Source organism: Arvicanthis niloticus, chromosome 2 (genome assembly GCF_011762505.2).
Source record: "Arvicanthis niloticus isolate mArvNil1 chromosome 2, mArvNil1.pat.X, whole genome shotgun sequence".
Taxonomy (NCBI): Eukaryota; Metazoa; Chordata; class Mammalia; order Rodentia; family Muridae; genus Arvicanthis; species Arvicanthis niloticus.
The window spans coordinates 66,936,378-66,952,141 of record NC_047659.1 but is presented as its reverse complement, the minus strand read 5'-3'; the positions used below and the strand labels follow the sequence as shown (position 1 = coordinate 66,952,141).

Below are 15,764 nucleotides of genomic sequence, written 5' to 3'. Positions count from 1 at the left end.
CTCTTAGATGGCCTCTGGTTGGTCTGATGCCTTGGGAAGATGTAAACCAGGGACATTGCCCTTTGAGGTCTCTTTAGGAGGGATAATTTGACAAGTTTGAGAGGGTGGTGGGGCTGACACCATCCCAGGGACTGACCAAGAGGACAAAGAACATTCTGTCAACCCATTACACTAACACAGAGGCCCACAGACAAGGTAACAGCCAGGTAACAGCCTGGGCCTCTGACCCCAGCCGTGTCAGCCACATCCTGGACTACAGGATGCAGAGTGATTTCCATGGAAACTACCCACCTTGGTGGAAATCACCCAGAGCCTCTGTCACTTGTTGGTATCTGTGACAGGGTTGTGGAGGAGGTAGGGAAGTCCGGCTGCCATGACAACCACACTGGGAAAATACAGAACCCTGTGACTACAAAAGGGGGACCTACTACCAGGGGCGGATGTGGAAGTGAGGGGGAGATGTGTCTTCAAGGCCTGGGAATTACCAGCTTACTGGAGACGAAGCTAGGCCCAGATAGGTCCAGATAGATAGTCAGGACAGCCAGACCCAAGACCTGCAGGCACACAGCCCACTTGTGGGGTGTGCAAACCACAGGAGCTTCTCTGGCCCCAGTTAAAATTCTTCTGATGGGCATTGGTTGAACACTGATGGAGCTTTGCAGGTGGATGGAAGTCTGGGTTCTGGGAGCAGACAAACTCAAGTCCAAACTTCAGTTCTTGCACATGGCTGTGTGGCTTGGCTTAGTTCACAAGCCTCTCTGGACCTGTGGTGAGGGAACAGGGCCAGTCCGTGGGCCACAGGTCAGGTGGAAGGGTCAGTTGAAATATCTCAGTAAGAGCATTCTGTGAAAGTCAGCCACTGCTGAGCTGTAGATTGGAAAGATCTGGAAGCTGTAGAATTCTACGATGCTTTTTCTTTGCTTTATCTTTGCCTGGCTTTTGTTGGCTTGGGTGTTTTTGGTTTTTTTTTTTCAGTAGGGTCTCATGTAGTCTATCTAGGCTGGTCTCATGATGCCTCTATAGTCAGAGATGACATTGAACTTTTCACCTTCCTTTCACCTGCTGAGTCGTGAGGTGTGTGCCGCCACACCCAGTGTATGCAATGCTAGAGACTGACCCCAAGCTGCCCTAGGCAAGTTCTGTACTATCTGAGCCATTCCCAAGCCCACGAGGATTCTTGAAGATGATGCTAAGAGCTTTATTGGCCTAAGAGGTCTGGGCTGTTTCCCCAGGCCAAGCAGGGAAGTAGCTAGGAGCCCAGATTGGCCCAGCTAGAAGAGGCTCCCTTGGGAGGCTGGTGAAGAGCATCCTGAATCTGGAGAACATGGTTATGTCAGGAGGAGAGGCGAGTATGTGGCCTTCATATACACAGTGACCTTTCTGGTTCTCTCTCTCATGGATCTCATCAAGCAGGTGATGGCATCCAGCTTGTCTGGGCTGTGTGTTAGAGGGAGGTCAGCAGGAACTGCCTTGGAGGCCATGTTCCCACCTTTGTGAGTCTCACTTCGCTCTGGGGCTAGCTGCAGATCTTCCCCCTCCTCACAGCTGGCTCTTGGTGAGAAGTCGTGAGGCCATGGCCTCTGTTCTCTGAAGCCCTCCCCTGTCTCACACCCCTTGGCTTCCTCATACCAGGTAGCACAGGATTCCCTAGCTGGTGGGGACTACTACTAGTCAGGATATGGACTGTGAAATCCCAGGGAGGGCAGCCATGGAGGGCCCCTACAGATCTTCACCCTGCCCCCTCCAACAGTTATAAGGACCTCAGCTTCATGTGGTGCCACTGGCTGTAGGGAAGGCCAGCTTGGTCACATGGCTGAGGCTGAGAGTCTTCCTGTTGGGGTTCCTGGGCTGCTTGCCTGCAGTCTCAGAGCTTTCCTGAGAGACTGCAGCTTATTCCACAAAAGCAAGAAATTGGACATGCTCTGCCTCTTATTTTCACTGTCCGTAGGAGATGGGTCTGATGCCCAATCTCTGTGATGACTGACCATGGGGGAAGTGTGTTTATTATCTGTACCCACACCTAGCTGCCCCCAGCCTACACCCACACCCTAGGTGAGAAGAGAGACCCTAAGCCCAAATACTGAATGGGCTATGGCGCCATCGTTTAGCCCTGGACAAGGATGGCCAGGGAAAGGTGACAGAGGGGTAGGAGAAACACTGTTCAGTAGAGCGGCCACAAGGCCTTTCTGAGGAGAAGTTTGACAGGGGAGCTAGCCATGTTCAAATCCAGGGGAACAGTATTCTGAGCATCAGGGACAGCACAAGGCAGCAAGAGGCCTTGTGTAATGGAACATAGCAGGAACGAGCAGGGAATCAGGACTGGGAAGACCTGGGCAAATGCTGTGGGGCTTTGTAAGTCCTGAGAGGACATTGACATGTCTCTTGAAAGTTGTGGGAGGCCATGGCAGCCTTTTCAACATTGAAAGGAAAAATGCCTGGTGAAGGGCAGGCCATGGCTGACAGGGTTGGCATCGAGCAGATGGGCACTGGGGATTACCAGAATGGTGGATGTTCTGCAGCCATGGCCGGGGATTGCTGTGGTGGAGGAGGCAGGGTGTGAGCATGAGCAGCCTTGAGTCTCAGGTTCAAGTCCAGCCCTGACCCTCGCACTCCCCCTGCAGCTGAAGCAGGAGATGGGGAACACAGTGATGGACATCATTCAGAACTACACCTTCAATGCCACCAGCAGCCGCGAGGAGGCTTGGGACTACGTGCAGGCGCAGGTGAGGACGGCTGCTGGTGAAGAGACAGCTCATCTGCAGTCTTGGGTCTGAGTGACAGTGACATGGTGTGGCTGTGTTACTCTTGGAAACAGCTCCTGAGCTCACAGCGCTGCCTCTTGTTTATTGGCCCTGGAAAGGTTGTCCCTTCCTGGTGTCACAGAACAGGTGAGGCCTGCCTGTCTCTCACTGGGGCAGAGCCTGTGGTATCTACCCTTCTGCCTTTCTGTCAGAGCTCTTGCCAGCTGGGGGAATAGCATGGAGTTCAGCTTCCCTCACATGCTTGGAGCGCCCCCTTCTGGCTGTTGCAGATGAGAGCTTGGGCACAGGAGATGGCTCACTCCCCCCACCCCTCATTTGATTTCCCAAGGAAACTTGGGTTAACTTCCATCCCAGAATGCCTTTCTGTCCTCTGGATAGAGTTTTGGTTGGTTTTTGTTTTTGTTTTTTGTCTTTGTCTTTGTCTTTGTCAACAGTGGAATTGATCTCGTCTCTTTTCTCATTTTGGTGACCAGGAAGCTCTGCCCCAGATCTCAGGTGCTGGTGCTAAACACTGGCAGGTAGCCTTGGCCTTGACTGGGCTCTCTGAAAGCGTGTGGCACATTGTCTGCCTCACCCCATTAGGGACCTTAGTTCCTATTTTTTGCTTGTGGAAAGCTCAGTTCAGCTTGAAGTGGCAGAACTGGGGTTTGAACCCACCTAATCTCAGAGCCCCGTGCTCAGCCTTTGCCCCCGACAGACAGCCTTGCATGCATTCCATACACAAGTGCTGACTGGGCTTCCATTTGAACTCGCCTCCTCCACTCAGCCTATGCTAACAGCGTCCTATTCTGCCTCTCCGCTGTGTTGGTAGTCTGTACTGTTTTTCAGCGGCCTCTTGAAGTCCCTTCTGATGCATAGCAGCCCATGGGTCATGTGCATCTCCAGCACCCCAGGGGGCACAGCTACCACCCCAGGGGGCACACAAGTGGCCAGTCTGCATCTCCACCTAGAGGTGGGCTGCTTAGGATGGGCTGAGTGGCTGATCAAGCGACCTGTCCCCACTGCTCAGGTGAAGTGCTGTGGCTGGGTTAGCCGCTACAACTGGACAGAGAATGAGCAGCTCATGAACTCTACCAAGACCACTTACCCATGCTCCTGTGAGAAGATGAAGGAAGAGGACAACCAGCTCATTGTTAAGAAAGGATTCTGCGAGGCCAACAACAGCACTCAGGGAGAGAACAACCCTGAGGATTGGCCTGTGTACCCAGAGGTATGTATGGGGCTAGCAGCCAGGAGCTGGACTCTACCACCCTGAGAGGGCCAGGTGTTCCAGCTCCTGGATGTGCCTGGGCTGTCACTCAGGCCTCCTTCCCTCGTTAGTTCCTCCTCCCGATCTGTTCACACCATCATGGACTGGTGCATGAGGGGGTCTGCTTACGAGACAGTCCTGGGCAGGCCCACTGCAGCTGTGCGTAGTGGCTGACGTGAGTCTTTCCACAGGGCTGCATGGAGAAGGCGCAGGCGTGGCTGCAGGAGAACTTCGGCATCCTTCTGGGCGTGTGTGCCGGTGTTGCTGTCATTGAGGTCTGTCCCTCTCTCCCATCCAGCCTTCCCCTGGGTTCTGTCTTGAACATCACTCCCCAACTGCCCTTGCATTGATGCTTTCCTGTAAACTGAGTGGTCCATGTGCTTCTAGAGCTGCTCTGACCTCAGCCCATCTGGCTGTGTGACGTCAGATTGGGCACTGTCCCTCTCTGGGCTTTCTTCAGCAGCCTGCCTGTCTGCCTCAGGATGGTCGTGACTAGAGCTCAGTGTGAAGCTGGTTGGCAGGGTTCTGGGACCTGGGTTGGCCATCCTGACTTGGATCTATTCTTCACAGCTGCTGGGGTTGTTCCTGTCCATATGTTTGTGCCGGTACATTCATTCTGAAGACTACAGCAAGGTCCCCAAGTACTGAGGCTGCTGACGTCCCCACTGTCCTGTGTGTCTCCACCCTCAGCCTTCCACAAGGCCTCTCTAGCTTTTTCTCACATGGGCCGTGTTCCATCCACCACGGAGGCTTCTGGCCCATCCTGGGAAGGTTTATTGGGAACTTTCTGGGCCTGGACCCTTCTCCTTGCCTTTCTGCCACCAATATGGGGCCCTGGTTATCCTGTGGCTCTTCCTCCTACTGCCTGGGACAATTTAACAGCTTGAAATGGCTCCCAGTATTACTGTACACAGGATAGCTGGGTCTCTACCCTGAAGTCATATTATGTTGTATTAAAAACCAGGGAGGGTGGGCATAGCACCCATGGCTGCCCAGGGAAAGGCCACAGGAAAGGTTAGAGGGGTTTTCCCCACTGTGACACTTTCTTCATAGGTTTTCCATGTCTCTGTGGGAGATAGGGTAGGCAGTTCTTCCACACACTTGGAACACTCCCCCTAATCTCAGTTCAGCAGGGATCTGAACTGAGGGGCTGCCTGGGGGGACTGCCCCCAATAGCCTCTGGTGAGCTCTTCTTGGTGAGGGACCTGACAGCTTAGGGGCATAGGTCCCTCAGGTCTGGCACATAACCCTGAGTTTTCTGGATGAGAGGAGGATCTGTACAAGTGTTTTTTGGCAGCTGTCCCCTGTCCCCTGTTCCCTGGGCTAAGGGTGGGTGAGGCTGTGCCTTACAGGGTGGGAGAGGGGTTCCATACGCTCATCTCTGAAGTCAATTATTAAAGGAGGGTTTATAACGATCCAGCCTGAGGAGATGGTGCCCTGAACTATGGGGGTGGAGAGGATGTAGGGGTGATGGGAGGGAGCCATGGGATGAACCTGAAAGCATGGCGTGGGGTTCCTGTGTTAGAGCTGACACCAGTTGACACTCACTATCCTTCCTCCTTAAAAACCTGGGTACGGGTGCTTGGAAGGGGGCTGTAAAGAGCCAGGAAGCCACGGTGCTTGTGGCCTCTTTCTGGAACATCAGGTTTCTGTTAAGACTCACAGAAGGAAACCTTTTTGTAATAAGCAAAGCAGGTAGGATGTGCAGAGTTAGGGCTTTTTTAAATGGAGCATCCCTCACAGCCTCTGCACGCTCAGCCTGGACAAACGCAGAGCCAAATGACATGATGAGGAGGCACCCACACAGGAGCAGATGGAGGGTAGGAGGGATGGCCCGGTGGGAACTTCTCCCACTCACCTGTGGGGCCCTGGGGGACTGGGAAGACCTCCCTTCCGTCCTAATGAGTGGCTCTCTAGGCTGTGGAGGGGATGCTTCAGCAGTACCCACCAGGGGGCACTGCTGCCCCATTTTAGCAGCTCAGGCAACGAATGGTTACTGTTTACTGGAGGTATCTGGCCTGCCCCAAGTCTCTCAGTCAGTGGGGACACTTGAGAGGATGCAAACTCCAGAGTTCAAGAGCTCAGAAGGGGGCTGGGGCTGGGGCTAAGGCCGAGGCTGAGGCTGCAGAACTGGAGGGGACAAGGAATCTGCATTCGTGCAAACCAGGAAGTGATTCCTATGTTGAGTGGACTTAGATTAACAGGATCTTGTGAAACTGAACCAAAGAAAGACGAATGAACAGGACTCAGCCAGAGAGCCTGGGCCTAGGACAGAAGGTCAGAGACTTTCTGTGCTCAGAGGCCGTCCACATAAGCTCACTGCTAGGTTCACCATGCCACCTTGCGCCAGGCTAGGGCCCCGGGAAGCCTGGGTTCCCTGAGAATATCAACCACTAGGATCTCTCTCTCTCTCTCTCTCTCTCTCTCTCTCTCTCTCTCCTCTCTCCTCTCTCTCTCTCCTCTCTCTCTTCTCTCTCTCTCTCTCTCTCTCTCTCTCTCTCTCTCTCTCTCTCTCTCTCTCTCTCTCTCTGTCTCCTCCTTCTCTTCCTCCTCCTCCTTCTTCAAGCCAGGGGTTTAGCCAGGCAGCATGAGCCCCTGTCTGAGACCTGAAGTGAGCACTTACCATGTTCCAGGGCTGGTGTCTCTGAATAATGCTGGCCAGCTTTTTCTATTGATAACCTTCCCTGCCCTAGAAAGTGTCATTAAAATATAAAGTTAAGCATAGTGTCACACCTTTAATTCCAGCACTCAAGAGGCAGCGACAAGAGAATCTCTGAGCTTGAAACCAGACTGGTCTACATAACAAGTTCCATGACAGCTAGGGCTACATAGTGAGACTGTCTAAAAAAAAAAAAAAAAAAAAAAACAAACAAACAAACCAAACAGAAACCATAAAACATTACAAGAAAAATATATATCTTTGAGGAAGTATGCACTGGAGTGAAATAAGCAGCCTAAGTGGTCCATTAGGTAGCAGATGCATACAGCATATCTAGACCACTCTACATAGCTACATCCTCAGCAGACATCACCAATCACCAATCGCATTTTCTTGGCCTAGGTGCTCTCTGGACATACTTAATGGTCTTCATTACTCATTGTGGCCTTAGATTCCTCAACTCAGAAGTCTGAATTAATCTGTGGAACTCAGTGAAAACAGTTGGCATCTTTTAAGCTGTCAGCATTATGACAAACCATGAAGTTCTAGCTTAGTGCTTCTCGGGTGGAAACTAAAGCGGAAGCTTTGTGAGTCTCAGGGATAACCCTTCCTGTCCCTGTCCTTAGTTGTAGAAACGGTGACTTCCTGGACTCTAGAATTCAAGGCTACTCCCTGATAATCCCCAACCGGTGACAACTTTTCTATCACTGGGCCAAAACAAGCAAAAAAGGAGCCTGTGGTGTGCCCAGCTATGTGCTACCCATTAGCAGCAGGCACAAAAGCTGTGTGCTCTTTGCCAAGGATGACTTGGGAAGGCCAGCAGCTGATGCAATGGGGTCCCAGTTTTACTCAGCAGTTAATATTGAAATAGCACATGCCTGGAGTCCTGCTTCACAGATGCTGAGGAGCTTGAGGTGAATAACTCAGCTTACTGCCTGAGCTGGGAGCATGGAGCAGGAGCTTTTGATGCCATTACAGCATGGTAGAGTTATGCCAAGAACACCTAGCCATGTCCCTTGTAACAAGTGAAAGAAGGCTAGTCGTGAGGTGCCTGGGGCCTGGCTCCTGTCTATTGGCCATTCTATAAAAGAACATGCAGGGCAGGAGGGAGTTCCAGCTACACAAGTTTAGTCCTGAGTTGCATGCATCAGGGACCTGCATCAGATATGCAGACCTGAGTGTTAAGCTGGTCTCAGGTCTGTGGAGTCTGGAAAGGGTCTGATCCACTTAGAGGACTCTGGGGAGGTAGCCCATCCCACTCAGAGGAAGAGCCACTGCTAACATGACAAATGACTGACTGAACTCAGGGAAGCTATAGGACCCTGGACACGGTTCTTGGGGCTTTTCCCGCTTTCCCTCTGAAGCTTTGGATATAGCAAGGTGATGTGAGGCCCTTAGTGGGGTGCTTGTCACTTGGCAACCCCAGTTGGAGGATGTACCCATTTCCCTTGACTCCACCCATCCTGCAGTGCCCCAGACTGAACAGACCAGTACATTCTGTGGGAGGCAGGACATAGCAGTTGCTAGCGTCTGTGGGGATGACTAGAGGGTGGCTGCCAAGTGGGTAGAATGTTTCAACTCACAGTGTCTGTGGGAAGGAAGGAGTTCTATGTTGGGGTCTTTGCCAGGGGTCCCTTGGTCCCCTGAGGTTGGAGTCAGTACATAGGGTGTGTCTCTTGCTCCCTGCTGCAGTCTCTTCTTAGCCCAAGTGTAGGGAAAGTGTAGGTGCTCAGCTAGGGAGCCAAGACAACCTCCACACCCATACCCACCCTCGCAAGCACACACAGGAGTGCTGCTGTCAACCAGCGGGGAGCTGAGAGCCACTGTAGATTATGGTAGGCTCCACACTGAAAAACACTAAAGAATATGCCAAGGTCACAGAATAGGGGCTCAGTCCAAGCTGGTGGCTCTTACCTGCCTACTCTACCTAAAGTCTGGTGACAAAAGGGCACCAGAGCAAGGACTGAAGCCCATACTTCTGGCTTCAAAGGCCACTTGGGCCTCTACCCCTGTCAGGGAAGGGGGTGACAGTCTAAGAGATGCCCTGGTAGTTGGATGCCCCAGGGCCGTATGTTTTCTGTACACTGCTGTACTCTGGGGAAATGATTCCATAGAGGACCCTGGAACTAGGAAAAGTGGGGGTCAGTGGCTTGAGCTGGCACCAGACAGATACTGGGTCTGTTCCATCCACCTCAGCCCACAGCTCTTCCTCCCAGGAGGAAATCTTGGGTTCTGTTGAGCCTGAGAAACCTGTCCCCCCACCCCCCCCACCCCCCGGCTGTGTCATGCTGTCAAGCTATGAGCCTCTCGGGTGTGAAGGGTCCCTGTGACCTCCCTTCCCCGTCCCACCTCCTTCTTCACTTCCTTCCGGGCCTGTGAATCTCTGTCAGGATGGACCTGGCCTTGGACCCCTAAATCCTGAGGTGCCCTTTCCCAGGGCACTGGGCTGCTGAGCTCTCTGTGCTGCTCTAAGGTCTTCAGTGGGCACCAGTGCCACTTCCAGGCTGTTGTCCCTACGGTCATGGTGCAGGCTAGGGACATGCTGGGCAGAAGGTTGTCATATGGGTATGTTGGGCCAAAGGAAGAAGGGTGCACTTGGTAGAGCCCAGTAGTGCCTGGGCCAGGCAGGACTGTGCCTTCCGGCCCTGGGGAGTCAGTGGCAGTGCACAAGGGCGGTGATAGGCATAGATGATGACCAATGGGAAGGAAGGCTTAATCTAGGATTGGCTCTTGTATAAAACCCACATACAGAGAGGGGGATACAGGCGCCGAGAGAGGATGGGGAGAATCCCAGCGGCCAGTGTAGAGTTATTTCAGTTTGGCTAACTGCTGTAGCTAGTGGGGAAGAGTTGTTCTAAATATCAGACCAGGGTATGTGCATGCACACATACCACACTTGTGTGCCAGACCCTTGGATCCCCCAAGGGCTCAGTCTTTTCTCGGCTAGGTGAAGTCACAGCCCTCCTCCCTGCAGACAAAGCTGTGGACTGTGACAGGAGGGCCCTGGCAAAGAGGAATACTCCAGATGCTGGTCACTTCCCAGAGTGTTCTAGTTTAGGGGTCCTTCAGCCAGTCACTTCCACAGAGGGATGACAGGGTGTATGTGGGTCATAGGCCCCAGGTTATCCAGCCACCAGGCCATCTCCTGGCTAGGTCTGGCACTTCTTCCTGCCTCAGGAGTGTCTGGTCGTTCTTTGGGGGTTTAGAATATAGCCACGGGGCTAGCAAGATGTCTCAGCACATAAATGCTGTTGCTGAACAAAGATAGAATTCCATGTTTGATCCCTGGGAACTCACACAAAAGTAGAAAGCATAAATTCTATAAAGTTGGACTCTGACCTCACGTATGTGTATCCTCACTGTATATGCATGCCCCTACACATGATAATAAATTTTACATTAAAAAAAACTCCACAGGAGCTAGAGAGATGACTCAGTGATTAAGAAAACTGGCTGCTCATGCAGGTGTCCATAGTCTGTGCTGCTGCTGGAAGCCATATTGATGTCCCTGGCCTTATGATGCCATAGAGGACCTGTGCCTGTGCTCCATGCAGCCGACGGCCATGTTGAGGTGCGTGGGCTGGGCTGCCACCTGGGACCATGTAGAAGTTCATGATCCCTGCCCCCACTGACTATAAAAGGCAATGAAGCTACTTTTGCAGTGGTATTGGTCACTATAGACTCACAGTTGAGAAACAGACATAGAAGGCTTCTGTGACAAACCCTGCCTCCTTCCCCCTCCCACTCCCCAAATAGCAGCCTAGAGAGGAAGCCATCAAAGAGAACTCTTAAAAATTGTGATAAGAATGCCGGAGTATAGCTCTCCACAACTGATGGCTTCTGATGGAGGGCAGATGGGGAAGGGCTTAGTTTTCTTTAAGCGGCTGGCCACCCGGAGTTTGACCGTGCTCCAATGAATGTGGGAGCAACATAAATTGGACTTATTGTTTGTTTTTCTTTTTTGGGGGCAGACCATAAGGTTGGGGAGCAGACCTGGGAGCACTGGGAAGTGAATGTGGTCTGGCTGCATGATGTGAAATTCCCAAATAATCAAAATATGTTGGGGGTGGGGGGAAGCACTGGCTGCTCTTCTAGATCCACATGGTGGCTCACACTGTTGGCAATTCTAGTATCAAGGGATCCAGTGCCACCTTCTGGCCTCTAAGGGCACTGCACATATAAGATGTGGAGCCATCCGTGCAGGCAAGACACATGCAAAAGTAATAGAACAGTTTTAAAACTCAGTGCTGTGAGACGAGACGGGGTCTGTATAGTAACAGCATTTGCCTAGCCCCATTCCCAGCACTCCACAAAATAACAAACCACAGAAGCAAAAAGCCCTACCCCAGCCCACGTGGCCCTGTCCTGACCCACAGAAGGATCCTGACATACACACCTAGGCAAGCACACGCACACATGTCACAAGCCTGTGACAGGCACAGCCACCCACATGAACAAGAATACATCTTGGCACACAACTGCCAACTGCTGTGGTGAGCATAGGCTAAGCCAAGTGCACAGTGGGACATCCCAGGCCATCCTGGGGAAGGAAATGGAAGAGTGGCGAAGAGCTACAAGCAGGAAGCGTGAGCTATGCTGTCCCCGCACTGAAATCAAGTCAGGTCAAAAGAGCCCCCGTTCCCAGAGCTTACAGGATAAACATTCATTTTGCTTAGGTCTTGTAGGGAAAACAGCTGTAACCCAGTGTGACTGGGGGAGCACATGAGGTCCCATGCAAGCTTCCCAAGAACCCCATGGTGAGCCTCAGCATGCTGAGCTCATCCATCTCTTGCAAGTGGCCCTCCCATGACTGAATACCATCTACCAGGAGAGGATGGGGCTGTGGACCTTCAGGAGATGAAGACCTGGTCCCAGAGGCAAAGGATTCTGATGGAACAGCCCTTCTCCCCATGTCACCTCAAATGCTTCGGGCAACAGCCTATGTCTGGAACAGAATAGACCCTTCTGCAAGACACTGGGGAGAAAGAACAGCTAAAGTCTGAAGCCCAGGGGCGGAATGGTTGGTAAGTGGGGACTGGAGGAGCCATAATTCTGTATGTGACAGCACCATGCCCACCATCCCAGCTAGACTGACTCCTGGGGATGGTGACTCAGGGTTATTGCCCCTTTCATGAGGCCTCAAGTCCAACAGGAACTAAAAACCTCATTCATAAAAAGAATGGAGAAGCTAGCCCTCTTCTGAGGCAGCACACCCAGTAAGGTCCAGCTCTCCAGCCATGGAATCGTGTAGTAACTATTGCCAAGTGCCTACTTGTATCCAGCCTAGAGGGAACCCTGCCTCATCCAGAAGAGCGGGGTCCAGGAAGCTGTTAAACTTACAGTCTGGTGGGGCCAGGGACAGGAGGAGGAATACAAACACAGACTAGGAAATGCACTTGTGTCAGGGACAAATAAGGCAGCACTGGGAATTAGAGCTCCATCTTTCCCTGACCGTAAGTGCACATGATAAATGGAAGAAGCCAGTCTGGACTGGCTGCTGTCACCTGACTGCCCCATGGCCTAGCACATTTCAGCTTACTCTATCAAGATGGGGAGGGGGGAGCATGCACCAATCAAAATGTGAATGCAAATGAGAACTGTCCTGCTGCTTTCCCCCAGCTCCCTGCTCCCATTTCCCAGTGGGCTTCTGATTTGGGCCTCTCCTCTGTGCACCTGGCAGGAAGACCTTCCTCAAGAGGCCAGGGGAACTGTCTGCAGCTTCCATGGGAGGAACTGCTTAGTTCAGGATGGGTTAATGGTTTACTTATCCAGCAACTAGGGACAAGGGTCATCCAGGTGTGCTGCATAGACATCCTGCTTCTGAGGGTTTGAGCTTGGGTTGACTGATGAGAGATGGGGTCACCGGATCCCCAAGGCTACACTGGGGGATATTCGTGCCTGTTCTGTGACATTATCTGTTTTCCATCTCCTATGGAGGAAGGCCCTAGAAGGGCTCTACTGGGGATGGAGAGAAGGGGTAGACTAGAGAATAGAGAGGTAGTCTCAGGGTAAACTGTGGACCCTGGGGGGGGGGGCAGATACCTGGTTCTACCCTATGTCTGGGTACTGTGCTCAGCTGTAGGCAAAAGTTACACTTCTGTATTTCCGGTCAGCATGATGACTCTGGCCAGCTCCTCTGGGACTTGGCTGGGCTTGTGACTTGATTTGGCTAGCAGGATATGGGGAAGAGACAGTGTGCCAACCCTAAGCCAGCGTCTCAAGTGGTTGTGAACACAGATGCATGTACACACACTTACAGAGACAGATACACAGTGACAGAAAGACATCACACACACACACACACACACACACACACACACACACACCCTAGGCACTGCAATATGAAGCCCAGGTCATCATTATGGAAGATTAGAGGTAGGGTACCCATCACCCAGTCCTGGCAGCAACATCCCACCCCCCACAGAGCTACTCACTCACTCACAGCCACTTGTAGCCAGGTGCAAGTGAAAGCCAGCAGAGCCTGTAGCTGATCTACATAAACTCTGGATCTTTTGTGTCTAGAACCGTTACCTCAGTTACTCCACCTTGGTCACTTGGTCTGATGGTGACCTCATACAACATATAACAGTACTGAACTGACAGTGGCTTCTGAGCCCTTGACAGATGGGACCTCAGCTTTGCAGGCACATCCTCTCAGTTAACAGAAAGGCAGGACTGAGGCAGGGGACAGTGGTCCATGGCAAGATTGAGGGACAGTTAGAGGCAGTATGGAGCTGAGGCACCCATCCTCACAGACTTACTGTCTGTCTCCTGCCTGACAAGCCTCACTATCAGTGGTGTGGGAGTGGATGCATTCTGGACACGGGAGCTGACGTCATTTGGAATGCTCTCAGTCTCTGCTCCCCAGCTGAGTATCCGCCAGCACTCCAGTGGCCAGCCTGGGCCGCTAATCCCATCGGGAAAGCATGGCTGACATGGGGCCATTTGCTTCCTTTCCCATCTCCTATTTGAGCTGCAGATATTTATCCAGGGGCTCCTAAAGTCTCATTGCTAGAATGACCTTTATTTTATCTTTTAATTTTTCTAGGGGAGGGGGAGGAGGAGAGTTCAGATAGGGTTTTACTATGTATCCCTGGCTGGCCTGAAACTTGCCCTGTAATCCAGGCTGGCCTCACAATGGTGGTGATCGTCCTACCTCCACCTCCACAAATTATAGAATTCTAGGACAAAGCACCAGATCCAGTTGAGATTGTTCCTTCTTTAGTGATGGATTGTCTGTGTTCCTACTATGTGCCAAGCCCTCTCTCATTCCTGAAGTCCTCCCAGCCAGGCTGGGCAGGTTAGGATCACTCTGCTTTACAAGTAAGAAAAGGGATGCTCCAGATGGGTCTACTCTCTGCTCTGCTTATTGGGTTCTCCTTTTAAAACTGCCTAGTCCTGGTCCTGCCCTGCAGAGCTACCACAGGACACTATGAGTTCCTGAGCTGGCAGGCCAAGAAAGGTCCAGAGGAGTGGCTCAGTGCACAGCTAGTCCATCACGCTGGCCTTGTCCTGGAGGTTGTACCCTCTGCTGGAATCTAGATTCCCTGGAGGCTAAAAGGTTTGTGGTTTGCATTATGCTCTGCCCCACGCTTGTAACATAGGGACTGACATGTAGGAAACATTTAACACACGTTGTAGAATTAAGGAAGGAAGGGGGGGGAGAGGGAGGGAGGAAAGAAAGAAGGAAGGAGGGAGGGGGCAGAGAGGAAGGGAAGGAGGGAGGAAATGTGTCCCAGAGTAAAATAAAGTGCTTCAGAAAGAGCAGAGGCAGCAGGGGATTCTTGGGGAACGGTCCTATACTTCTTGGCCTGGTTACCCTTCAGCCTCTTCTTAGATACTTGGGTCTCTGACTGAGGGGTTCAGGAAATCCAGCCTTTAATAAGCACCTGTCAGTATAGGCACACAGATAACTTAAGACATGCCACCATATGGATCTGGTGGCTCAGGCCTGTAAACTCAGCTAGTCTGCTTAGAGGCTAAGGCAGAGGAAGTGTAGGTTCAAGGTCAGCCTGGAAAACTTGGTAACACTATCTCAAAATAGAATATGTGTATTTTAAAAATGTTTAAATGGCTAAGGGAGTATGTACCTCAGTGGTAGAACAATTGCCTGGGATGTGAGAGGCCCTGGGCTCTGTCTACTGTCTAGGTGTGGTGCCAGCATGCCCTCCTGCCTGAGTGGGGCCAGGAGAGAGACCTAGAGGGTTTTTTAAGGACTGTCATGTGGTGGGCGGTGGTCAGCCTTGAGGAGAGGTGCCAGCCTCCCAGAGAATGAAGAGATGGAGGAGAGGGAGATTCAGGGTCTTGTGTATTGGGGTGCTCCAAGGGGAACCCTAAACCGGGCCCTGGGTCTGCCCTGCTCTTGGACAGCAGAGGGCAACACTTTCCAAACTAAGCCAGCTTAGAACAGAGTCATGACCTGTGACCAGCCCAGGTCTGCCATGCAGGAGGCCTCTGAGGTCTATTGAGACAGCTGCCTGGCCAAGCCACAGATGGAGTTACAGGCCAGGCTTAGAGCTAGAATTCAGTGACAGTCCCATGAGACCACAGAAAAGAAAGAAGCTGCCTATGTGGAAGTCAGGGGAAGTGTTAGAGAGTTAGATGTCCCTCGTAAACCTGAGTGTCATGAAGCACAGCATCCAGGAAAACTTCTCCAAAGTGAGTGTGTGTGTGTGTGTGTGTGTGTGTGTGTGTGTGTGTGTGTGGTGTACTCATAAGCCTGAATCTATATGTGTGTCACATGGCAGCTCTTGAATCTGTGCAGAAATGCTGATACTTCTGTATGATGGGTGCCTTTCACAGCCCCAACTTACAATAGATGCTCAGCAAATGAGAACTTCCAGTGCACTGCACATAGCTATCCCAGCTCCTGGTCTGGAGGACTTACTGAGAGCCTCAGGGCTCTGCACCAGGCCACTCTCACTCCTAGCTCATGAACAGAGAGGAAGGAGACCACAGCCGCTCTGCACTGATAAGGGTTCCCAACGGTAAAGAACAATATCAGGAGGCCCTGGAGGTGAAGAGAATTCCATTCCTGCAAGTGAGCCCAAAGCAGGAGGAATAGAAGCTAGTTCCTGAAGAAAAGAGCTCAGAG

General features: G+C 51.9%; 1 protein-coding gene across 3 annotated transcripts in view; it reads left to right on the top strand.

Annotated features, from left to right (window-relative positions):
- Cd82 (CD82 molecule) overlaps positions 1-5,426 on the top strand; it is a 44,027-nt gene extending 38,601 nt beyond the window's left edge. For all 3 annotated transcript variants that reach the window (XM_034496200.2, XM_076929315.1, XM_076929316.1), the window contains 4 exons: positions 2,622-2,723; positions 3,772-3,972; positions 4,203-4,286; positions 4,582-5,426. In XM_034496200.2, the coding sequence (XP_034352091.1) occupies positions 2,622-2,723; positions 3,772-3,972; positions 4,203-4,286; positions 4,582-4,659 (465 nt within the window). In that variant the 3' untranslated portion in view covers positions 4,660-5,426. The remainder of the gene's footprint in view (positions 1-2,621; positions 2,724-3,771; positions 3,973-4,202; positions 4,287-4,581) is intronic.
- The last annotated feature ends 10,338 nt before the right edge of the window (positions 5,427-15,764 follow it).